The 27,395-nt window shown below is 39.3% G+C and overlaps 1 protein-coding gene across 3 annotated transcripts in view; it reads left to right on the top strand.

Annotated features, from left to right (window-relative positions):
* Positions 1-27,395, top strand: part of rnf130 (ring finger protein 130) — a 125,886-nt gene that overhangs the window by 86,972 nt on the left and 11,519 nt on the right. Inside the window, exons 7-10 of one of the 3 annotated variants that reach the window (XR_010013496.1) lie at positions 8,964-9,060; positions 15,898-16,108; positions 20,429-20,525; positions 25,769-26,086. Coding sequence is in view for 2 of the 3 variants with exons in the window: in XM_063000526.1 (XP_062856596.1) it covers positions 8,964-9,060; positions 15,898-16,108; positions 20,429-20,525; positions 25,769-25,784 (421 nt within the window). In the remaining variant the exon portion in view is untranslated. Of the gene's footprint in view, positions 1-8,963; positions 9,061-15,897; positions 16,109-20,428; positions 20,526-25,768; positions 26,637-27,395 lie in introns of those variants that run through there. The other 2 variants (XM_063000526.1, XM_063000527.1) reach the window with 2 other exon arrangements.

The raw sequence follows: 27,395 nt of genomic DNA, 5'->3' as shown, positions 1-27,395 counted from the left end.
ACTCACACACCTCTTTAACATTACTCTTAGTAACCTCAGACTGCCGCAAACGAACATCATTAGTGCCGACGTGGATAACAATCTTCGAAAATCTACGATTAGCATTAGCCAGCACTTTTAGATTTGCTCTGATGTCAGGCGCCCTGGCCCCCGGAATACAAGTGACTATGGTTGCTGGTGTCTCTATGGGGGTTGCAATACGCACGTGTCGGAGCTGAGAATCTCCTATAACCAGAGCACTTACATTAACAGGCTTCTCAGCGCGTGGGTCACTGAGTGGGGAAAACCTGTTGGACACGTGCAACTGAGATGGTCGGTGCTTTGCCCTACGACTATGTCGCCAAGACGTCACCCAGTCGCCCCGCTGTGAGGACTCTAATGCCGGAGTCTGGGGTTCTACACCTGAACTGCTGGCATTTGGGACTGCTACAGCTTAATCTAAACACTCACTAGTAGTAGTCTGTTCTAACGCCCGAATGCGCCCTTCTAACACTGAGATCTTCTCCGTCAGACTAACAACTAATCTGCACTTATCACATATAAAGTTATCACTAAACACGGAGAAGGAATAACTGAACATGTTGCACTCGGAACAGGGATGTAAAGCTCCTGCAGGGGCCATTATTACAAAGAAATGTACTTAGCTTTAGAAGATGAGTTGATGTTTATGTTGGTTTCACCGGCGCTTCTGCTGGTAGTCACAGAAAAACGGCTTTAATTCCGGACGAAACAGGCGATGATGAGCTGGAATATAAAAACCAACAACCAAACAACACAAACGCGCCTCGTTTGGATAAAACGGCTGTAATTCTAAAGGAAAACGGTGTTTATGCGCTGGTGTACAAAACAAATAAACAGAACGCAGTTCCTAAGAACAGAAAACGGTTTTAACTCCCCACAAAACAAAGGTGTTTAAGCGCTGAAGTACAAAAACAAACAAACACAAACGCGCTTTGTTTCCGACAAAACCGGCTGTAATTCTAAAGAAAAACTGTGTTTATGTGCTGGTGTACAAAACAAATAAACAGAATGCAGTTCCTAAGAACAGAAAACGGCTTTAACTTTCCACAAAGCAAATATGTTTAAGGGCTAAAATACAAAAACAAACAAACACAAATGTGCTTTCTGCGGACAGAAAGCGGTTTTAATTCTGAATGAATAAAATGTTTATGCGCTGAATTACAAAACAAACTAAAACCGGCTTCGTTCGGATGCCGGTAGCAGAAGTTTTCACAAGCACGGATTTACGTTAGTAAACACAAGCGTAAACACAAGCGCTTTTTTACGATAGACAAAATAACACTCTATATCAACTACGCGCGAAAGATTAACGTTTAAAACATACGTATATAAAAAGTTATTTAGCTAATGGCTACAAACAAACAAACAACTAGGCTACAGTCTCAGCGTGCGTCTCAACAAACACACACACACACACAGTTTTATGTGACCAGGCAGTTTAATTTCTCCTAGGGTTTCAGGCACCATCTGCTGGGTCTGCCCTGGTCACATAGCTGGAGTTTTGGCAGTAGACTTAGGTCACCTTTACAAGACCATTCATACAAAACACTGCTCCTGGATAAGTGCACTAGAATTAACACTTTCTGTTAACTGGGCTGCCATTTTTTTAAGCTGTATCCTAATAAACCCATTACTTAGTGCAGAAACATGCCAATCAGCCAAAAGACACTACAACACCTTACTCATATACAATATATAATTACACAATATACAACCCCGAATTAGAAAAAGTTGGGTTGGTATGGAAACTGAATCCAAGATATTTCATGTTTTGTCTGGTCAACTTAATTTCCTCTTTAAATATACACCAATTAGGCATTACATTATGACCACTGACAGGTGAAGTGAATAACACTGATTATCTCTTCATCATGGCACCTGTTAGTGGGTGGGATATATTAGGCAGCAAGTAACCATTTTATCCTCAAGTTGATGTGTTAGAAGCAGGAAAAATGGGCAAGCGTAAGGATTTGAGCAAGTTTGACAAGGGCCAAATAGTGATGTCTAGACGGCTAGGTCAGAGCATCTCCAAAACTGCAGCTCTTGTGGGGTGTTCCCGGTCTGCAGTGGTCAGTATCTGTCAAAAGTGGTCCAAGGAAGGAACAGTGGTAAACCGGCGACAGGGTCATGGGCGGCCAAGGGTCATTGATGCACGTGGGGAGCAAAGGCTGGCCTGTGTGGTCCGGCCCAACAGACGAGCTACTGTAGCTCAAATTACTGAAGAAGTTAATGCTGGTTCTGATAGAAAGGTGTTAGAATACACAGTGCATCGCAGTTTGTTGCGTATGGGGCTGCATAGCCGCAGACCAGTCAGTTAGGAAGGTGGTCATAATGTTATGCCTGATCGGTGTACATTCATTCCTGCATTTCAGGTCTGCAACACATTTCAAAAAAGTTGGGATTGTAAAAACCCAACTAATGAATTGAGTTCAAACAGGTAATTGTAATCATGATCTGAAACAAAAGCAGTATCCAAAGGCTGAGTTTTTGAGGAGGAAAGATGGGCAGAGGATTCCCAGTTTGTTAACAAATGCATGAAAAATTATTGAAATGTTTAAAAACAATGTTTCTCAAAGAAAGACTGTAAAGGATGTGCATATTTCTCCCTCTACAGTCCAAAAGCCAGAGTTTGTCGTGGTATGATAAAGGTAATTTAAATAATATGATGGCAGCACTAATGCGTTAATGCAGAAAAGCATTAATGCAAAAAAAGTAACATATGCTGCCCTTTTCAAGGACGTTCATGCATATTTTAACAAGACAAGCAAAACCATGTGCTGCACACATTATCAAGACATGGCTGCAAAGGAAGAGGGTATGGTACTGGACCGGCTTTTTTTGCGGTCCTTACCTGTTCTCATAAGAAAATGTGTGAAGAATTTTAAAACAGAAGTGCAACAATCCCATTTAGTTGCACACCTTAACATGTGAATGCGGGTAGAATGGGACAAAATAACACCTAAAACACTTAATTGTTTGGTATCCTTAATGACAAAACATCTTCTATGGTAAAACTGAACCTTGGTGATAATTGAACTTTCCAGCAAAATAATTATCCCAAGCCAAGTCAGCTAAAGCTTGGTTAAGGAGTCAGGGTTGGTGGGGTGCCACAAAAAGTAAACCAACCACAAAACAGCTCCACTTTTACTGACTATCCATCGGGACAAAGCTCTAATATTCACTTACTCCAAGTCCTGTCTGGAGTACTACACTGTATTTCACCCAACAATTATTAAAGCAATAAGCCACGAGAGGCCGTGCGTTACTGTGATTTTAACTAAAACTTCTTTCCCCGTGCTAAAATCATAACAGTAACGCACGGCCTCGAGTGGCTTATTGCTTTTATAAAACGGAGGTCAACATAAAATACAATAAATACAACAATGTTTAATTCATAAATGTATTTATTGTGTATAAACTTACAATAAAGCATTCTTTTGCGACGCAAGGTAGTCCGATTAACAGTGTTGCTAGGCAACATGAGGGCGAAAATAACATTAACTTTTTCTATTCAGTGGCGTATTAATATGGAATGATGTGAGGTGGTCCTAGGTGTGCGTTTATCGGGGATTTTACAACGGCTCCGAACGCGGCTCAGCCAATCAGATTTTAGGACCGGAACTATCCGTTTTATAATAACATTTTAGTAAGAACTCAAAAACTTACAGAGCGCAACTGTGATATAAATTACTGCTGGAGTCCTGGCCTCTGCAGGAAAGCAGGAGATGAAAGACTTGACCAGCAAGCAAGAGGAAGGACAAGTAAGCAGGCAATAGACCTCAAGCTCCCACCCTCTGATATGCACTCCACTCCAATAACAACATACATGATGGCAAACCTGTCTTAAAAACACTCCTGAAAAAACTATGAGGTATGAAATTCGAGATGCTGCATCGGACACCTTCGACTCACACTCTCATACCTGATAAGGGGAAGTAGTCAAACCCTAAAAAGAAAGACAGCTAAAAGACTAACAATGACTAGATCAATTACAGATCCAAGAACAGAGACATTACTGTCTCACAAGTATAAAATTGGGGACACGTGAGGCCAGAAACTCACTCAACCGAAACAATGATCCTATACTTATACCTCTTCTCATGTCTTGAAAGTAACTTTACCAAACACAATATAGCCAATCTAAAGTTATTTTACTATCCCCTTTAGAAATCATACATGTTGCAGGGTGTGTGAACTATTCCAAGGCTCTTCTCAGCCAGTGTGGGTGTTGTTGTTGCAGTACAGGAATTGCAGTTAATCATTCTGGCTATTTATATCAAAGTAGATAGGCATCTAAAATAAATCTGTTGATGCATGCTCAATAATCCAGGTACACAAATCCACATCAGTTCATCTAGACACAAGTTTGTTGTAGAGATACGTTTCGTCACTCAATCCGAATCCAGACTGAAGAAGTCATTCGGATTGAGTGACGAAACGTATCTCTACAACAAACTTGTGTCCAGATGAACTGATTCAACTTTGTGGACATCTAAAATAAAGTGAATATCTTTATTTCTTTTTTTCAAGGGCTTGCATCCACTAATCAATAGACTAGAACTGAGCTAATGCATGTCACTTAACCCAGTCAGAGCTATTCAATTTACGTCCATCTGCATTTGACTTTGTGGTATGTGTGTGCATGGCTGTCCAGCTTTTGTAATAGAGATGGATAGCTAACCCTGGGTACGTGTCCTTATATATATATATATATATATATATATATATATATATATATATATATATATATACTGTATATACAGGGGTTGGACAAAATAACTGAAACACCTGGTTTTAGACCACAATAATTTATTAGTATGGTGTAGGGCCTCCTTTTGCGGCCAATACAGCGTCAATTCGTCTTGGAAATGACATATACAAGTCCTGCACAGTGGTCAGAGGGATTTTAAGCCATTCTTCTTGCAGGATAGTGGCCAGGTCACTACGTGATGCTGGTGGAGGAAAACGTTTCCTGACTCGCTTCTCCAAAACACCCCAAAGTGGCTCAATAATATTTAGATCTGGTGACTGTGCAGGCCATGGGAGATGTTCAACTTCACTTTCATGTTCATCAAACCAATCTTTCACCAGTCTTGCTGTGTGTATTGGTGCATTGTCATCCTGATACACGGCACTGCCATTGGATGCACATGGTCCTCCAGAATGGTTCGGTAGTCCTTGGCAGTGACGCGCCCATCTAGCACAAGTATTGGGCCAAGGGAATGCCATGATATGGCAGCCCAAACCATCACTGATCCACCCCCATGCTTCACTCTGGGCATGCAACAGTTTGGGTGGTACGCTTCTTTGGGGCTTCTCCACACCGTAACTCTCCCGGATGTGGGGAAAACAGTAAAGGTGGACTCATCAGAGAACAATACATGTTTCACATTGTCCACAGCCCAAGATTTGCGCTCCTTGCACCATTGAAACCGACGTTTGGCATTGGCACGAGTGACCAAAGGTTTGGCTATAGCAGCCCGGCCGTGTATATTGACCCTGTGGAGCTCCCGACGGACAGTTCTGGTGGAAACAGGAGAGTTGAGGTGCACATTTAATTCTGCCGTGATTTGGGCAGCCGTGGTTTTATGTTTTTTGGATACAATCCGGGTTAGCACCCGAACATCCCTTTCAGACAGCTTCCTCTTGCGTCCACAGTTAATCCTGTTGGATGTGGTTTGTCCTTCTTGGTGGTATGCTGACATTACCCTGGATACCGTGGCTCTTGATACATCACAAAGACTTGCTGTCTTGGTCACAGATGCGCCAGCAAGACGTGCACCAACAATTTGTCCTCTTTTGAACTCTGGTATGTCACCCATAATGTTGTGTGCATTGCAATATTTTGAGCAAAACTGTGCTCTTACCCTGCTAATTGAACCTTCACACTCTGCTCTTACTGGTGCAATGTGCAATTAATGAAGATTGGCCACCAGACTGGTCCAATTTAGCCATGAAACCTACCACACTAAAATGACAGGTGTTTCAGTTATTTTGTCCAACCCCTGTATATTAGGGCTGTTGTTAATCGCGTTAATTAACGCGTAAAAATTTTAATCGCGATTAAAAAAATTAATTGACATTAACATTTTTAATCTAACTATTTTTATTTGGCTGTTTGTGTCACATACATATGTTTCTCTGTGGTAATAATTAACTGTATTTCAGATGAATTAGGATGTAAAGCGCATGAATATGGCACGGAACTTTACAAACACTGCTGTTAAATGGAACATAATATACTGTATAAAGCAGGCAGGTCCGCGATCGGGTTTTATACGGCCTGCATCTTTTGTCTTAAATTGTTCAAACAGAAAAAGTAATCAATTATCGTCGCTGTCCGATGAAAAACTACTTGTAGCGGTTTTCACTTTTTTTACGTGTTGATGAAAAGGCGAAAGAAATCATGCGATCTCTGTAACGAGTATTTCCATTGGCTGCTAGACCTGTCCATCAAAACCGCGTAGCTCCGCCTCCTTCCCCTCTGGTAAGAAGTGAAACTCTGTGGGATGTTTCATCTCTGCAGTTTATTCAGGTTATTCTATTACAAGGTAATATACATGATTTATATTTGTGATGTTTGTAGTTTTTTAAAAACACATTTGTATCTGATATTTATATGGACTAAGCATTTACATGGACTATTAAATAACACTATTTTTTATAGCTACAGTCAATAACTTATAATGTCTGGTAACTTGACTGTTTCAGGTATTTATAGGTGTTTAAATGGTAATGTAGAACAGTATTTCCCCGTCTTGTTTCTGCACATTACAGTATTAAAAGGTTTTCTTAATAGATCTATGAAATAATCATATCTGTGTTTTGATGCTTTATTGATGCCTAATATTAGATCAAAATATTTTGAAAAGCATGATTTCTGAGTTAGCCAGAAAACTTAAGCAAAATGTCTTATATATATATATATATAGCTGACCATTAATAACACTTCTTATGTACAGTGGTATAGAGAAAAAACATTGCTTTGATTATTAATGACAGGAGAACAGTTCTTGGTAGCAGACATGCTCTGATCCTCCTCAGTAATCAGTGTGTGTGGTAAATACACTCATCATTAATTCATGCAGCTTTCTTTGCTTCTTGTGGATGCCATAAAGAGCCGATCTTGTTTGGAAGATTTTTTCTTATCTTGCAACATTAAGCCTTGGCGCTGATGCTACACTGCAGCAATGTACACATTGCTGGCACAGAGAAAGAACATAGGTAATATGAATTATCTACAGTGTATCACAAAAGTGAGTACACCCCTCACATTTCTGCAAATATTTCATTATATCTTTTCATGGGACAACACTATAGACATGAAACTTGGATATAACTTAGAGTAGTCAGTGTACAGCTTGTATAGCAGTGTAGATTTACTGTCTTCTGAAAATAACTCAACACACAGCCATTAGTGTCTAAGTAGCTGGCAACATAAGTGAGTACACCCCACAGTGAACATGTCCAAATTGTGCCCAAATGTGTCGTTGTCTCTCCCTGGTGTCATGTGTCAAGGTCCCAGGTGTAAATGGGGAGCAGGGCTGTTAAATTTGGTGTTTTGGGTACAATTCTCTCATACTGGCCACTGGATATTCAACATGGCACGTCATGGCAAAGAACTCTCTGAGGATGTGAGAAATAGAATTGTTGCTCTCCACAAAGATGGCCTGGGCTATAAGAAGATTGCTAACACCCTGAAACTGAGCTACAGCATGGTGGCCAAGGTCATACAGCGGTTTTCCAGGACAGGTTCCACTCGGAACAGGCTTCGCCAGGGTCGACCAAAGAAGTTGAGTCCACGTGTTCGGCGTCATATCCAGAGATTGGCTTTAAAAAATAGACACGAGTGCTGCCAGCATTGCTGCAGAGGTTGAAGACGTGGGAGGTCAGCCTGTCAGTGCTCAGACCATGCGCCGCACACTGCATCAACTCGGTCTGCATGGTCGTCATCCCAGAAGGAAGCTGACGCACAAGAAAGCCCGCAAACAGTTTGCTGAAGACAAGCAGTCCAAGAACATGGATTACTGGAATGCCCTGTGGTCTGACGAGACCAAGATAAACTTGTTTGGCTCAGATGGTGTCCAGCATGTGTGGCGGCGCCCTGGTGAGAAGTACCAAGACAACTGTATCTTGCCTACAGTCAAGCATGGTGGTGGTAGCATCATGGTCTTGGGCTGCATGAGTGTTGCTGGCACTGGTGAGCTGCAGTTCATTGAGGGAAACATGAATTCCAACATGTACTGTGACATTCTGAAACAGAGCATGATCCCCTCCCTTCGAAAACTGGATAACGACCCCAAACACAACCTCCAAGATGACAACTGCCTTGCTGAGGAAGCTGAAGGTAAAGGTGATGGACTAAACCCAATTGAGCACCTGTGGCGCATCCTCAAGTGGAAGGTGGAGGAGTTCAAGGTGTCTAACATCCACCAGCTCCGTGATGTCATCATGGAGGAGTGGAAGAGGATTCCAGTAGCAACCTGTGCAGCTCTGGTGAATTCCATGCCCAGGAGGGTTAAGGCAGTGTAATAATGGTGGTCACACAAAATATTGACACTTTGGGCACAATTTGGACATGTTCACTGTGGGGTGTACTCACTTATGTTGCCAGCCATTTAGACATTAATGACTGTGTGTTGAGTTATTTTCAGAAGACAGTAAATCTACACTGCTATACAAGTTGTACACTGACTACTCTAAGTTATATCCAAGTTTCATGTCTATAGTGTTGTCCCATGAAAAGATATAATAAAAAATTTGCAGAAATGTGAGTGGTGTACTCACTTTTGTGATACACTGTATATGATGGATAAATAAGTCTTATTTTTAAAACATTAAAGCTGATTGAAAACTACCTGACATTAATGACATTTGGTTATCAGATATCAGAATGTAGTAATATGTTATACAAACATGATCATGTTTTTTACCCTCTTTAGGCATGTCTTCCATAAGATGTGTGTGGATCCATGGCTTAATGAACACTGTACCTGTCCCATGTGTAAACTTAACATTCTTAAAGCTCTGGGTATCACGGTGAGTAAAGTGTCTTTGAAACATTTGTAACACCCACTGATTTTTTATACATTTAATACAGCAATGAACAACAAAATAAAGAATGCTTAGCACAATAAACAAAATAAATAATAAAAAATAGAAAGAGCCCAGCGGCGTCATAGTTTAAGATAACTACATTTCCCATAGGCCACTGCACTCATCAATGAATATTTGCAACACCTGGGCTCAGTACTATATTAATGAGCGTTCCCAACAACGTGGTGTCTATATATATATATATATATATATATATATATATATATATATATATATATATATATATATATATATATATATACATATATACAGTGTATCACAAAAGTGAGTACACCCTCAATTGCTCATTGTGTTCTGCTCATTGTGTAAGTCGCTTTGGATAAAACCGTCTGCTAAATGCTGAAAATGTAAATATATATATATATATATACAGTATATATATATATATACATATATATTTATTTTTAGTAACAAAAGAGATAGAAAGATCTTAAGAAAGGGAATAGAAAGAAAAAAGAAAAGAAAGAAATCAGAAATTATATCAAATGTGAGCAGAGGTGATCACGTTCATCCAGTCAAGATTTTTTCTTTCTCACACTCCGCTCACTTATTTTGTTTGGAAGAGCTCAGCATTTAGGTAGTATAAACACTTAATGCGTTTCCTCAGTATTGTGTGAGTATAGACACATACGCGGAACAGTTGTTTGCTTCTGCTGTTGCCTGTATTTTTAAATGAAACTCCATGCCTTAAATCAGCACTCCCCAACCTTTTTTGCACCATGGACCGGTGTAATGTAAGATAAATGATATGGGAGGATTTAAAATAGAATAACTGTACACCTGGGTGTGATATGAGATGATAAACATCCGTGTGTTGGAAATGGAAGCAGTGTTTTCATTGCTGATGTAGCAATATCTAATTATTTATTCTTTCTGTGCGGCCCGGTAATAAATGACCGGTACCGGTCCACGGCCCGGTGGTTGGGGACCACTGCCTTAAGTGAATAGATTTCAAAGTTGAAGGACCTGTTTGTACTCTCAGTGGGGCAGAGCTGTTTTAACAGCATATTAGGTGAATGGCCATAATGTTTTGGCTTGTGATAATAATTATTATTAATAATAATAAGAAGAATCAGTCATAATCCTGGAGCTGTCTTTAAGTAAATGTTCTGGAATGTTGATGTGGAAGCCATTCTTTTTTAACTGACATCAGTGCCTACCCTTGTAGGATGCCTTTGAGAAAAGTGGAGGCTTTTATAGAAGCAAGGGGGTGCCAACACCATATTATTTATCTACTTACCTACCTACCCACCCTACACAGACAAACATATTGGGAAATACTTTATAATCATTAAATGTAGTTGTTTTATTCAGTCCCATTGCCACAGAATAAAATAATAAAAATTTATAATTAACTGTGAGTGGTATTAATAAGTTTTAAACCTCTTCTGGCATTAATGTCAGCACAAAAACTGTACACTAGGAGCTTAATGCCATGGCCAAGAGGCTGCATGCAAGCCTTACATCTTCAAGTACAATGCCAAGCGTCTGATGGCTCTGGAGATGGCTCTGATGGCACTCTCACTGACCCAGTGAGCTAGCGCTGCTTGCCACTAAGAAGCATTGTCATGTTAGAACTGGAAAGGACCTTTCCCAAACTGTTGCCACAAAGTTAGAAGCAAATAATATTGGATGAATGTATTGACCTTTTTGCAGGTATTGACCTTTTTGTTACTTAAACACGTAAATTCAATTATTTTGTTAGTTGTCCACATACTTTTAACCATGTATTGTATCAGGTGTTGTTGACATTGCTTTGGGCTTAAAAGCCTCTAAAATATTATTAGAAACTATTGTAAAACCAACATTTTTTATAGAGTAAAATCTTATTAACAATATTTTAGAGGTGGTTGCGTTTCAATAACGAGAAACAGAACCTTTTAATGCTATATTGCAGTGACCTCTAGTGGTTAAATAAAATACTCACTGCTTAGTACAAGCTGATTTCACTGGTTCTAGGCATTAGCAATCTTTTAGTGGCTTTTTGAGGCAAGTAAATAAACTAATGAGGAACAAGACTGTGTAAAAATGTGGCATTTTTAGGGTTATACTTTTTAAAATATTATGATAATATTTTGTCCAACAACATAATATTATGTTTTGTTCTCTTTGGCACAATGCAAAAGTCCTGATTGTCTGGTTGTTGGTTTGAAGATTTAACAATACACTAACTCTCAATACACAGTCTCCTTAACTGCTCATAGAAAATAATAGCTTAGATTTTTTTTTATCACAACACCACATGTGTATTATTGTTATTAATTTTTTATAATGAATTTTTATGTCTTCTTCCTTTTACCTTCAGCTCTATTTTACCTTTAGGAACATAATTGTCTTTTCCAGTGAATTGGTTCTTCTCCTAATGTGTTTTAAATAAGAGACCTTCAGTTTGGTATCTGGGCTCAAGAAAGAGAGGCAAAGTTTGATTTAGTCAAAGATCATTTGTTTGTCTTCTTTGATGTCTATGGTACTCTTCAATGTCTCCACCAACATCAAAATTTAAGGGAAGTGATATATTTTCTGTGCCATTTTTTCTATTGTCTATATCTGGGCAAATCTTTGTATGGAGAGACAAATTTTTACATTTAAAGATCTAAGTGCCTAGGTGTCTGTGTTGTCTTTCCTGACTGCTGGATCATTTTTGGTGTTTATAATTAATCCAAGTTGTCCACCACACAGTTTTTCTTACCAATTCAATACCACAGCCAAAGAGGAAGTGCCATTATGACCAATCATTTATTTACAAATTACAAACCCTATTTTTTTTGGAAAGGTGGACATTTTCATAAAATTCAATAAAAATAAAGAATCTATGATTTGTTAATTCTCTTTAATCTTTATTTAACTGACAAAAGCAGACAGAACAGATTTCCAGTGTTTTTACTGATCAGCTTCATTATATTTTGAATTTAGATGCCTGCTCTCAAAAAAATCACTACATGTTTTTTGTGTTTCAGCAGCTTTCCAATTAATGAGATTTAAAAAAAAAAAATGCTGACAATGATTGTTGCATTTTGCAATGGTGGCAGTTGTCTGATACTCCACTTCATGCACCTTACATACATAGGAAACACCATACATAAATAGAAAATATCTGGACTGCAGGCAGGCCAGTTAAGTACACACATTCTCTAGTTATAAATGCTGTTTTACCATGTACAGGCCTGGCTGTCTAGCTGAAATAACTACGGACTCCCTGTGGAAAGACATCACCTTTATAGCAACATGTCTCTCTGTAATCAAAATGTACACCTTTGGATTAAGGTACCTTCACACATATCCAAGTCACCATGGCAGGGGCACTGATGCAACCTCATGCCATGGAAGTTGTTGGCTTTCAGTGATAACAGTCTGGATGGCCCATTTTGTCTTTGTCATAGATAACTCATTATCCTTTTACAGAAGATAAGCTGAAATGTGGACTCATCTGACCATAGAACACGTTTTTATTGGCTTTCAGTCTATTTAAAATAAGCTCAGGCACAGTGAACTCTGAGGTGTTTCTGCATAGAACTTATGTCTGGCTTTCTCTGTCAGGTTGCATTTGTTTAATGAAAATGGTTTTCTGAAGTACTCCTAAGACCATGGCTGTATTTATCACAGTAGCATGACTTTCTCATGCACTGCCATTTGTAGGCTTAAAGGTCAAGCCAATTTAGTAGTTCTGTTATTGCCTTATACTGACTGAGATTTCTCCAAATTCCTGAATCTTTTCACAATATTATGTAAGGAGGGTGGTGAAAAACCAGAATTATGAAATGTTCTTTTTGAACTGATTGACAATTCTCTCAAGAAGTTTAGAAAACAGTGGGAAGCTGTTATTGCTTGCACCAAAAGCTTAGCCTCCTTGTATACCCAATCACGATTATATTATCTGTTACCAATTGTGGAATGTTTCAAAACACTATACCTAAAATATTTGTATGGATTTTTTATGGTTTTGCCTCTGTTCCAAATTTGTTGCTGTGTGTTGCAGGCATCTAATTCCAAATGTGTTTATATTTACAAAATACAATGACATTCATCAGTGAAACACTTTTTTTTCTACTTTTGTCAGTTAAAGGTCCAAAAAAATAACAAATTACAGATTCTTATTTTTACAAAAATTTACAAAAATTACAAATTCTGAAAATGGGGTTTGTATTTAGAAACTTACACCAATAACAAATTTTCATCTTAACTAATTAAATGCAGCCTTGTTTTTTGACAGTTACAGTGTATCACAAAAGTGAGTACACCCCTCACATTTCTGCAGATATTTAAGTATATCTTTTCATGGGACAACACTGACAAAATGACACTTTGACACAATGAAAAGTAGTCTGTGTGCAGCTTATATAACAGTGTAAATTTATTCTTCCCTCAAAATAACTCAATATACAGCCATTAATGTCTAAACCACCGGCAACAAAAGTGAGTACACCCCTTAGTGAAAGTTCCTGAAGTGTCAATATTTTGTGTGGCCATCATTATTTCCCAGAACTGCCTTAACTCTCCTGGGCATGGAGTTTACCAGAGCTTCACAGGTTGCCACTGGAATGCTTTTCCACTCCTCCATGACGACATCACGGAGCTGGCGGATATTCGAGACTTTGCGCTCCTCCACCTTCCGCTTGAGGATGCCCCAAAGATGTTCTATTGGGTTTAGGTCTGGAGACATGCTTGGCCAGTCCATCACCTTTACCCTCAGCCTCTTCAATAAAGCAGTGGTCGTCTTAGAGGTGTGTTTGGGGTCATTATCATGCTGGAACACTGCCCTGCGACCCAGTTTCCGGAGGGAGGGGATCATGCTCTGCTTCAGTATTTCACAGTACATATTGGAGTTCATGTGTCCCTCAATGAAATGTAACTCCCCAACACCTGCTGCACTCATGCAGCCCCAGACCATGGCATTCCCACCACCATGCTTGACTGTAGGCATGACACACTTATCTTTGTACTCCTCACCTGATTGCCGCCACACATGCTTGAGACCATCTGAACCAAACAAATTAATCTTGGTCTCATCAGACCATAGGACATGGTTCCAGTAATCCATGTCCTTTGTTGACATGTCTTCAGCAAACTGTTTGCGGGCTTTCTTCTGTAGAGATTTCAGAAGAGGCTTCCTTCTGGGGTGACAGCCATGCAGACCAATTTGATGTAGTGTGCGGCGTATGGTCTGAGCACTGACAGGCTGACCCCCCACCTTTTCAATCTCTGCAGCAATGCTGACAGCACTCCTGCGCCTATCTTTTAAAGACAGCAGTTGGATGTGACGCTGAGCACGTGCACTCAGCTTCTTTGGACGACCAACGCGAGGTCTGTTCTGAGTGGACCCTGCTCTTTAAAAACGCTGGATGATCTTGGCCACTGTGCTGCAGCTCAGTTTCAGGGTGTTGGCAATCTTCTTGTAGCCTTGGCCATCTTCATGTAGCGCAACAGTTCGTCTTTTAGGATCCTCAGAGAGTTCTTTGCCATGAGGTGCCATGTTGGAACTTTCAGTGACCAGTATGAGAGAGTGTGAGAGCTGTACTACTAAATTGAACACACCTGCTCCCTATGCACACCTGAGACCTAGTAACACTAACGAGTCACATGACATTTTGGAGGGAAAATGACAAGCAGTGCTCAATTTGGACATTTAGAGGTGTAGTCTCTTAGGGGTGTACTCACTTTTGTTGCCGGTGGTTTAGACATTAATGGCTGTATATTGAGTTATTTTAAGGGAAGAATAAATTTACACTGTTATATAAGCTGCACACAGACTACTTTTCATTGTGTCAAAGTGTCATTTTGTCAGTGTTGTCCCATGAAAAGATATACTTAAATATCTGCAGAAATGTGAGGGGTGTACTCACTTTTGTGATACACTGTAAGTAAATATCAATAACAAGCAAGCACAAACACACCATATTATTTCTGCAACTAGGGACACTTGAGAGAAGAAACATTGCTGCAGTGTTTACAGTACAGCAATAGTCATTTTGAGTTCATTAAAAAAACTCCACTTTTACGAACAGTGACTACTATTTTTTTGTTCTACTTTATGGATTTAATTTTGTGGACACGTACTTTCAGTTCCTTTACAGAGACTGTTGAAGAATACTAGTAATGGCTACAGTAGACACTGTATGATGAGATTTCCAAGTTCCAAGTATTAAGAGATTGTGGTACATTTCTAATTTTCTAAATATGTATTTTTTCAACTGCCCATGGAAAAGAGCAACATCTAAGGTTCATTATTTTTGTGGTCACAATACCACCATTCTTGTTGTTAATATACGTGCCAGTAAAACTGTACGATGCTGTACCTACCAGTTTAATGTCACAGCTTCTGACACACCACAGCTTCTTCTTACTATAAGGTTTTAATGCTGATAGTTCTTACACATTTTCTAAAATATACTTTTCTAAAAAAGTAATTATCAATAACATGAACATGAACATGAACAATAACATTTTGTACAAACAAATATTTAACAGGATTGGCACCGCGTTCTGGGAATTCATGCCTTGCGTCTAGTGTTTCACAGTGGAACCTACCAATTTACTGGACCCTGAGCAGGATAAAGCAGTTGATGACATGTAAATAATTCTCCACTGCATTATGTGTGACTTGCACATAAGCTGTATGGAAACTTTTGGGTGAATGCAGAATGAGTGAAAGAGCTGCACAGCATTAAAAAAAAAATAACAGTGAAATTAACATATATGTGCATGTAGAGTTAATAATGTGTTAAATATAGTAATTTATTTATTCTTTGTGATTGTTTGCAGACCAATTTACAGTGCGTAGATAATGTGGCGTTTGATATGGAACATTTGTCACGCACTCACTCCTCCAGCCAGCGGGTGGCGCTGATGGATGCATCGTCTGACACTAGTGGAAGTGTGGACCCACTGACACGCTCAGGTTCAAGTCAGCTACTTTCTGAATCAGAGCTTACACATTCACACCACAGCGGGGAAATCAACATTGCTGTTACCAGTAAGATATGCAGCATATATGCTACTACTGCTATTGCTACTACTTCTTCCACTGTTACAAGTAGTAAAAATGGTCATAATAGAAGTAATATTACAAACACAAAATAAGACTTGCAGCTCTCTTTGTCAATGCTTTATGTTTGTCATTTTTCTTAACCTCTTTTTCTATTAATGTGCAACGTTCTCTATTCATGAACAATTGTGAATAATTTGTGTGCATATACTACACCAGTAAGCGTGTGTGTGTGTGTGTGTGTGTGTGTGTGTGTGTGTGTGTGTGTGTGTGTGTGTGTGTACGCCCAAAGTGTTTACCCTCTGATAGATAGATAGATAGATAGATAGATAGATAGATAGATAGATAGATAGATAGATCATTTTATTAATCCCAGAGAGTAAGTCAAGTATTACAACAGCTCAAGGTACAATAGAAAAAGTATTAAGTAAATAAAAGACTCAGTTAAAAAATATTAATTAAATAGGCTAAAGGTGCATAGGAAATATTAAGTAAGTATTTCAGTACAATGTTGGTAGGAATAAATATATATGCAATATGTAATATAATAGAAAAATTACAAAAGTGTGTTGGCATTAAATGTCCAGAGATGTGCAATGACATAAGCAGAGTGACAGATCATGCTTTTTGAGTCTGTCCTGATAGTCCTGGTACTAACTCAGTGAGCAATGATGTCCCGGCACAGTGGGGATGAGTTATACAGTGAGATTGCTGTTGGTACAAACGAGTTCCTCTATCGTTCCTTCTTACAGCGGAGCTGAATGAGTCTGTTACTGAAGGTGCTCCGCTGTCTGACTAGGAGGTCATGGAGGGGATGTGATGGATTGTCCAGTATGGAAATGAGTTTGTTTACAGACCTCCTTTCGACCACCAACTCGAAGCCTTCCAGTGAGCAGCCCAAGACCGAGCCAGCCTTCTTGATCAGTTTATTAAGTTTTTTTGCATCTCCCGCTCTGATGCTGCCTCCTCAACACACTGCTGCAAAGAACACAGCCCCCGCAACAACAGACTGGTAGAAAATGGTCAGCATCTTGCTGCACACATTAAAGGACCTGAGCTTTCTCAAAAAGTAGAGTCTGCTCATCCCTTTCCTGTACACAGCCTCTGTGTTGGCCCTCCAGTCCAGTCTGTTGTCAAGCCAGACACCCAAGTACTTGTACGTGTCCACCAGTTCAACATGCTGACCCATGATGGTAACAGGGGTGGTCACAGTCCTCCTCTTCCTCCTGAAGTCCACGGACATCTCCTTAGTTTTGGAGACATTCAGGAGCAGATGGTTCCTAACACACCACTTGCCAAAGCCATCCACAAGGTCCCTGTATTCACCTTCCTGCCCATCCCTGATACATCCGACCACCACACAATCATCAGAAAATTTCTGAAGGTCTGACCTGTACTGAAAGTCGGTGGTGTACAGGGTGAAGAGGAAGGGGGAGAACACAGTTCCCTGTGGTGCTCCGATGTTACTGACCAGGCGATCAGACTGGTAGGTCCCAAGTTGCACATACTGGGGTCTTCCAGACAGGTGGTCCAAGACCCAGTCGATCATGGCTTTGTCCACCCGCATGTTCTCCATCTTCTCCCCCAGCATGTAAGGTTGGATTGTATTGAATGCACTGGAATAGTCAAAGAAGGTGATTCTCACTGTGGTGTTGTTCTGGTCCAGATGGGAATGAGCCCTCTGCAGTAAGTAGATTACAGCATCATCCACACCTACCTGCTGTTGGTAAGCAAACTGCATAGGCTCTAGGAAGGTGCTGACCTGAGGTCTTAGGTGTGCCAGCACTAGTCTTTCCATGACCTTCATGACATGGGATGTGAGGGCCACTGGTCTGAAGTCATTTAGTGAGGAAGTATGTGACTTCTTAGGAACAGGAACCAGGCAACATGTTTTCCACATCACTGGTACCCGTTTTTGTTTGAGGCTTAGGTTGAAGAGATGCTGGAGCTATCCCACATAGCTGAGTGGCGCAGACCCTCAGTACTCTCGTGCTGATTCCATCCGGTCCAGCAGCTTTGCCCAGTTTGAGTCTCTCCAGCTGTCTCCTCACCTGGCTCGTTGTCACCGCCAGGGCGGACTGTGGGCCATCAGTTGATGTGTCATCAGCCTGTGGGTCCTCCTGTAATGGGTCATCAGAAGAAGGCTGTGGAGTGAGGTGGGGTGAATGGCTGTTGTCAGCCTGTGGGTCCTCCAGCAATGGGTCGTCGTCAGAGGAACAAGGCTGTGGGGTGACGAGGCGTGAGTCATTGTGCATAAGAAGTGAAGGGGGGGGGGGGGTTGCTGCCATTGCTGGAGAAGGATGGTGTTGTGCTGAACCTGTTAAAGAATACATACAGCTCATTGGCTGTGTCCAAACTACCCCCTACAGTTTGTTGCTTCGTCTTTAGGCCAGTAATCTGTTTGATTCCAGTCCACTTCTTTTGTATTATTTTGTTGTAGTTTCCCCTCCAGCTTCCTTTTGTAGGCTTCCTTATTCTCCCTCAGTTTCACCTTCAGTTCCTTCTGCACACCCTTTAGCAGCTCTTTATCCTTTAGTCTGAAGGCCTGCTTCTTTTTTTCAACAATTCCTTCAGGTCCTTGGCAATATAATAGTGCTCTCACAGTAACCGAATATGGGTGTAAATTAGAGATTTATTTCTTATTCTTTCTCAGTTTACATATGTAGATGTAAGTGATTTGTCAAATGACAGTTTTTTTTCTGATGCCATTGTCATTTTGTAGGTGGTTTCTGTTTTTACAGACATTTTGAAATGTGCATGTAAACAATTGGCAGTAAATTAATTAATCTACTTTAACTGTAAACACTTTTGTTTCTACTGTTATTGTTAACGATTACCATAGCATTATTTGCTTTTATAGCACTTTTCGACCAAAACAACTTTAGTTCTTGAACTGGTTCTGTTCGGGCTTTTTCAAACCTTGGTGCATTTCAGAGAACCGGCCTGCCTTTCCACCAGTTTTTGGGAGCCAAGAATGCGTCATCATCGGTGGACATTGTGCAACGGAAGTAAATTATTGTAACACAATGGCGGAGCATGTAAATTACCTGTGTTTATTTGTTCTGTTGTTTGTTTTATGCAAAAAGCATCAATGAACTATTGGTTACTCCATTCCTTATGTTTGTCATCATTGTTGCTTTCTCTAGTGCATTCACATGACAAGCGTTTTGTGCCTCCCTTACCTTGAGCCTTGGCACAAATTGCCTCTTTGCTCAGTGCTTGGTTTAGGCTGTTCAGTAAAACATCACCAAAGTGTACCACGACACAAATATCCATTTGTGTGAAATAACCATTTTCCTCACTGTGCGGTGGTTTTACTTTTAAACTTATGTTATGCAGCTCAGGGTTCTGAGAATCAGTTTCTCTAGGAGAATCGAAAGCGCTTAACATAAGAAAAAGTTTAATGTGGCTTAAGGTACTTAATGAACTAGAAACACTAAATATCTCTCAGTTATTACTGGTTACAAGTGCAACTTTAAGCTTTATTTTTTTATGTTAAGCATTATTCGTACTGCCTGGGTCACTTTTACCACATCATATCAAACAGTTTGACTCATTGGAGGCACTTTGAAAATGTCAGCGGCAAACTTGGTCAAAAGTTAATCAGGTTAACTTTAAGCGGTGCAGCAAAAACAAAATTTGCAAGCCCAACACAGCAAAAGTGATAAATTGGAAATAGACAGTAATTGAAAATAGACAGTAAAACATCAGATTTGGATGTGTACTGTATTATACTGTAGGGTACCATGCACTAGAAAGAAGGATATAGTAGGGTATAGTTTGTAAGTATGTTATTATTGATAGTTGTTATGCACAGTTTTGAGGCCCTCTTTACCTCATCTTTTATCAAGGGACCACAATAAGACAACCACTGACACTGACATAGATGTAGGATGCTAGTAGGGGGCACTGGTTAGGTAATAAGACACAACAGCACTGCAACACGTTTTTCTATGCACAGTGTTACTGTTGTATTATCTTGTAGACAGTCATTAGTATACAGATGACAACAGGCTTTATAAGTCTCAATATATTTCTTTTTAACGGAAAAAACCCCAACAGCTTTGCTTCACCTGATACTCTAATCAATACCTTCCCTCCCCTCCTCCTTTCTATTTAAGGGCTGCTAAAAAGCTGTAAATATTTAGATATTTACCTAGATAGGGAGCAGCAATTCTCTCCTGTCTGCACTTTGCTACATTTTCTCTTCCTCTTCAATTTTGCTGCTACGACTCAACTTCTCTGCTTTTCCGCCTCTGCATCCATCTGCTTCAGAAAGTGACCACAGCTCCTTTACTTTGTTAACAGAGGAATGGTTTATTGTGGGCAGCTTCGCTATTATCAGTGTTTTAACACTGTGCTACATGATCATCAGAGCTACTGGCAGCAACTACGACAACAGAATGTGAGTACCATATCTACCATATATTTAAAATCTCAAGATATCTCTTTTGAATTGTTACTGACATTTACATCAATTGAACAGAAAAGCCAAATTGAATCAGTGTTGTATATGATTTAGGACAGTGGTACCCTAATGGTTAAGGTACTGGACTAGGGTTCAGATGATTAATGATTCAAGCCCCATCACCACCAAGTTGCCATTGTTGGGCCCCTGAGCATGGCCCTCAGCCCTCAAACCCTCATTTGCTTATTGTATTCTGTACAATATTGTATTCTGTATTGTATTATAATACAAATTGTACGCTGCTTTTGAAAAAGTTACAGATTGTTTAAAATCTAAAGATATGGCTTGTGCAACAGGACACAACATTGTAAGTATTTAACATGAGAGCTAATATACTGCTGTTTCATTATACAGTATTAAAACATTATTTATATTGTACTATATGGTAGATAAGGCCACTTTGCATTGATAAGCATTAATAACATTACTTGCTGTTCACTCTTTCATTGTAAACACTAAACAAAAAGTCATTATTGACATTTTCTCAATTATGCATATTCACAAACTGGGCGTGTTAATGGGTGAATGAAAATCTTGGGTGCATAGTCTCTCACAGTTTTAACACACATTAAATAAAAAACACACATTTTCTTACATAAATCTTACATAAAACTAGCACTATCTGTTCAATATATACAGTGTATCACAAAAGTGAGTACACCCCTCACATTTCTGCAAATATTTCATTATATATTTTCATGGGACAACACTATAGACATGAAACTTGGATATAACTTAGAGTAGTCAGTGTACAGCTTGTATAGCAGTGTAGATTTACTGTCTTCTGAAAATAACTCAACACACAGCCATTAATGTCTAAATGGCTGGCAACATAAGTGAGTACACCCCACAGTGAACATGTCCAAATTGTGCCCAAATGTGTCGTTGTCCCTCCCTGGTGTCATGTGTCAAGGTCCCAGGTGTAAATGGGGAGCAGGGCTGTTAAATTTGGTGTTTTGTGTACAATTCTCTCATACTGGCCACTGGATATTCAACATGGCACCTCATGGCAAAGAACTCTCTGAGGATGTGAGAAATAGAATTGTTGCTCTCCACAAAGATGGCCTGGGCTATAAGAAGATTGCTAACACCCTGAAACTGAGCTACAGCATGGTGGCCAAGGTCATACAGCGGTTTTCCAGGACAGGTTCCACTCGGAACAGGCTTCGCCAGGGTCGACCAAAGAAGTTGAGTCCACGTTTTCGGCGTCATATCCAGAGGTTGGCTTTAAAAAATAGACACATGAGTGCTGCCAGCATTGCTGCAGAGGTTGAAGACGTGGGAGGTCAGCCTGTCAGTGCTCAGACCATACGCCGCACACTGCATCAACTCGGTCTGCATGGTCGTCATCCCAGAAGGAAGCTGACGCACAAGAAAGCCAGCAAACAGTTTGCTGAAGACAAGCAGTCCAAGAACATGGATTACTGGAATGCCCTGTGGTCTGACGAGACCAAGATAAACTTGTTTGGCTCAGATGGTGTCCAGCATGTGTGGCGGCGTCCTGGTGAGAAGTACCAAGACAACTGTATCTTGCCTACAGTCAAGCATGGTGGTGGTAGCATCATGGTCTTGGGCTGCATGAGTGCTGCAGGCACTGGGGAGCTGCAGTTTGTTGAGGGAAACATGAATTCCAACATGTACTGTGACATTCTGAAACAGAGCATGATCCCCTCCCTTCGAAAACTGGGCCTCATGGCAGTTTTCCAACAGGATAACGACCCCAAACACAACCTCCAAGATGACAACTGCCTTGCTGAGGAAGCTGAAGGTAAAGGTGATGGACTAAACCCAATTGAGCACCTGTGGCGCATCCTCAAGTGGAAGGTGGAGGAGTTCAAGGTGTCTAACATCCACCAGCTCCGTGATGTCATCATGGAGGAGTGGAAGAGGATTCCAGTAGCAACCTGTGCAGCTCTGGTGAATTCCATGCCCAGGAGGGTTAAGGCAGTGCTGGATAATAATGGTGGTCACACAAAATATTGACACTTTGGGCACAATTTGGACATGTTCACTGTGGGGTGTACTCACTTATGTTGCCAGCCATTTAGACATTAATGGCTGTGTGTTGAGTTATTTTCAGAAGACAGTAAATCTACACTGCTATACAAGTTGTACACTGACTACTCTAAGTTATATCCAAGTTTTATTTCTATAGTGTTGTCCCATGAAAAGATATAATAAAATATTTGCAGAAATGTGAGGGGTGTACTCACTTTTGTGATACACTGTACATGTAAAGCTATGAATGTACATATATACAACATTAAAGTATAATCTACTGTGAGTCCGTTAATGTAAATGTTTCAAGTATTATTCCGGCATATACCGTTTCAATTTAGAATTTGAATAATTTTATAATGTCCAGATGTGCAGGTATTGTACAGAATAAGTTATGTGTATCAAGTCAAGTCAAATTAATTTATATAGCGCTTTTTACAATAAACATTGTCTCAACTAAGCAACTTTACAGAATCCAGGACCAACAGACCAAAACCGTAGTACTTAGTTGCAACACTGTAATTAGTACTGTATGAGTAAGATACAGTCAGAGCCGTAGAGAGAGAGAGTTGCGACACTCCTTGATCTCGCCGCTACGCGGTCACATGGTTCATGTAACCCTCCAATAGTTCCAAACAAACCCGGCGCTGTCATGTTCTCATATGGGACAGGCAGCAGTGAATGAAATATTAAACGGCAAATAGTAAACATTTGTACAATTTCTGGGTATTTTCAACTGCGTTTACATTTACTGCATCTGCTTTAATGTCAATTTGGTATATAAAGTGGAAGATTGATGTTTATAATGACTTGTTCATAGGTTGTTCTTGTTAACACACAGTACATTATATTAGCATACATTACATAATGCGATATCATTAAGTAGTAGAGACAATATACAGTACAGAGATTAAAGTTTTTTGATGTTTTGTTTTTTTACATAAACTAATCTCCCTTCACTTTCCCGAGGATTCATAATAATAATCATTTTGGTTAAACACTAAGCCATGTGGCTGGATTAATAAGGTTTACCTGCACTGAATGAACAGATTCATAAACACACTACCGTACCTTTAACATTATAGTGCAGGTACATGAAATAGCATTCATTCATGTCTTATTCCATGAGTGATTAATAATTGATTCCTACATGTAATACATGAATGAATTCATTATTAATATGCACAAGTTCATTTTGTCTAATGTAAGTGGTGGACAAGGTACACAAACCATGTAGTTGAGTTAAAGTAGAGATATCCAAGGTAAAATATTACTCCAGTAAAGTAGTAGTAAAAGTAAAAATACTCTTTACCTCCACTTGAGTAAAAGTACTAAAGTATTTACCTTCAAATGTACTTAAGTATGAAAATAAAATTATGATCATTTCTGTAACAAGACTCTTGATTAATCAACTCATTTTAGGTAAAAAGACTCGTGTCATTAATTTAGCTTAACTGACTAAGCTAAATTCGGTTATACCTATTAATTAAAATAAACATGTAACATTTAGTGCTGAGCAAATGCTAAACAATAACAGTATTAAGTATATTAATGACATCAAATTCATTATTTTTTTTTAAACAAAGCAACATACAGCTGAAAATGCTTGCTAAGTTGTGAAATTGAATGGGGCTCTATGGGTTGTTTGGAACTTTTGAGCAGCCCACGATGCGGAAGCTGCGCAGAAAAAGTGTCCCGCCCCCTTTACAACGGTTCCCTATGGGAGTGTCGCCACTCTGTTCTCTCTACCGCTCTGGATACATTGATTAGCGAATTGGGAAACAGACATAGATGCATATAAGCTACCAGATATAACAAATAAAAACAATGAGGTTTTCAAGTCTTAGATTGTTGTGTAAGGGGAAAATAGATGTTTACCGCTGAATTGGAAAGTTATGCATATTATCCATAAATGCACCATTCCAATTAAAATAATCATCAATGCATTTTTGAGAAATACCATAAATTTCCAGGTCTTTATAACCTACCCATGTCTTGTAAGGCAGTGGTTTTCAACTGGGGGTTGGGGCCTGCAGCCCAGCAACATGCAGAGATAAGTAAAAAATAATCACACGTGATGGGATGGGAAAATCAATAGGCTATTAACATACGGCATATCTATTCTGGTGTAATATAAATCTATTTTAAACTACCTATAGCCTATGTACATTTACATTTACATTTTCAGCATTTAGCAGACGCTTTTATCCAAAGCGACTTACACAATGAGCGGAACACAATGAGCAATTGAGGGTTAAGGGCCTTGCTCAAGGACACAACAGTGGCAACTTGGTGGTGGCAGGGCTTGAACCGGCAACCTTCTGTTTACTAGTCCAGTACCTTAACCACTGAGCTATCACTGGCCCTATGTTTGGTCTTAAGGATGTCAACTATTTGATTCATCCACCTCAAAAGTGCAAAGGTCAACAGATGGGTACTATGAATAATTCTGATTTAATTGTTGATTCAAAGCCCACTGAAGTAGACCAACAGTTGTGCAAGCACCAGTAGTATACTACATTAACACTACATCAACCAAAATTAGAAAATAACAATATACACCAATCAGCCATAACATTAAAACCACCTCCTGGTTTTTGTCTTATCCACTCATACCAGCACAGCACACTCTAACACACAACCACCATGTTAGTGTTACTGCAGTGCTGAGAATGATCCACCACCCAAATAATACCTACTATGTAGTGGTCCTGTGGTGGGTCCTGACCACTGAAGAACAGGGTAAAAGCAGGCTAAAACAGTATTTAGAGAAACAGATGGACAACAGTAAGTAATTGTAGAACTACAAAGTGCTTCTATATGGTAAGTGGAGCTGATAGTGAGTGTAGAAACATGGAGGTGGTCATAATGTTATGTCTAATAAAATATTTAGCATAGTCTAGTAAGTATTTATATTGTCATCTTTGCTGAAAACGTAATAATATAATAATGTAATTACTGTGTCAAGGGGGTAAGAAAAAAAATTAACGCAGGGGTGTCCATAAAACAGGTTAAAAACCACTGTTGTAATGAATGTGCTAATTTATTTTCTTTTGTCCTAATGTTTCTGTACTGTTCAGTTTTACTGACTGATAGAAACTTACCAATGTTTTTTCTCATTAAGAATCATACCGTTTTAAGCATGTATTTGTCATAAAACATTATTTTATTCTTTGTTACAGATTGGAAATTGAATGAAAATGAAACATGGATTCCTGGATAAAACAAGCTTCCTGGTTTAAGTTATTAAGAGTATCTTGTTGCTTTATGTCCTGCACTTATTTCTCATCTTTTATCCCTGAAAATAGTTGATAAAATTTTTTTGCACAGAAGCTGTCAGTGAACTGAGTTAAGGCTGGTTTTAAAATACCCAGTACGCTTAATTTCACCTGTGTCTGATAATGGAGTAACCTGTGGCTGGATGTGGAGTAACCCTCTTGCCACTTGCACAGACCACTGCAATCAGAAGGTTCAAGCCCCACCACTGCCAAGTTGTCACTGTAAGGCCCTTAAACATGACATTTACTCCTCAATTGCTTGTGCTTCCATCACAATTATAAGTTACTCTGGATAAAATTGGCAGCTAAGTGCTGTAAATGTAAGGGGTTATACCTACTTTCTAAGTAACTAATATTAACTAATATTAAAAGGCCCTCAGTTCAAGTTTAGGAATCAACTTTTAAGGCACTGTACAGTATTTACACTCAGATTCTGATTTACAAAAAAAATACATTGAAGTTTAATAGATTGCATCTGCGATTAGTTATGTTATGGGTAATGAACTAAGAGTTGTTACACAAACCACTTGTAAATAATATGCAAATATTTTTGAGTAAGACTTTACATGTCTAATTCGAAAACTACCTTGCTTTAGAAGAAACTGTTATATACCATGAGTCAGCTAATCTGATGTTGACAGTACAGATGTGCACTCTGTCCAGCATAAGACAGGAAACCATTATAACCTTGTGAATGCCCTAAATTGACATTCATCAAGACAAACCGTTACAATAGACATAATTTTGCTAAATTTAAATATTTTGACAGACATTACAATGTTTGCATCTCTTTTACAAACTCTTAAAAGGTTTGAGGTTCTAGATTTTTTAAAAACACTCCCCTAAAAGTACACTCTTATTTTAAATTCACTGAATTACTACAGTTTTTGAATTGTTTAAAGTCTGATAACTCTGGTGTGTGTTTAGTTTTTGTTTTATTTTTGTCTTAAACATGTATTTGACACAGCCTTACATGGAACTCAACTCCAAATCAGAAAAGGTTAGAACAGTATTGAAAAAGCCAAGTGTTGCAGTGTTTCTTAAATTTACAGACAATATGGACCCAAGATATTTCATGTTTTGTCTGGTCAACTGTATTTCATTTTTTAATATATATATCCATTCTTGCATTTCAGAATATACAGTGTATCACAAAAGTGAGTACACTCCTCACATTTCTGCAAATATTTCATTATATATTTTCATGGGACAACACTATAGACATGAAACTTGGATATAACTTAGAGTAGTCAGTGTACAGCTTGTATAGCAGTGTAGATTTACTGTCTTCTGAAAATAACTCAACACACAGCCATTAATGTCTAAATAGCTGGCAACATAAGTGAGTACACCCCACAGTGAACATGTCCAAATTGTGCCCAAATGTGTCGTTGTCCCTCCCTGGTGTCATGTGTCAAGGTCCCAGGTGTAAATGGGGAGCAGGGCTGTTAAATTTGGTGTTTTGGGTACAATTCTCTCATACTGGCCACTGGATATTCAACATGGCACCTCATGGCAAAGAACTCTCTGA

This window comes from Trichomycterus rosablanca, chromosome 8, assembly GCF_030014385.1.
Source record: "Trichomycterus rosablanca isolate fTriRos1 chromosome 8, fTriRos1.hap1, whole genome shotgun sequence".
In the NCBI taxonomy this organism is placed as follows: Eukaryota; Metazoa; Chordata; class Actinopteri; order Siluriformes; family Trichomycteridae; genus Trichomycterus; species Trichomycterus rosablanca.
Note: the sequence above shows the minus strand (reverse complement) of the source record. Positions and strands in the feature narration are given on the sequence as shown.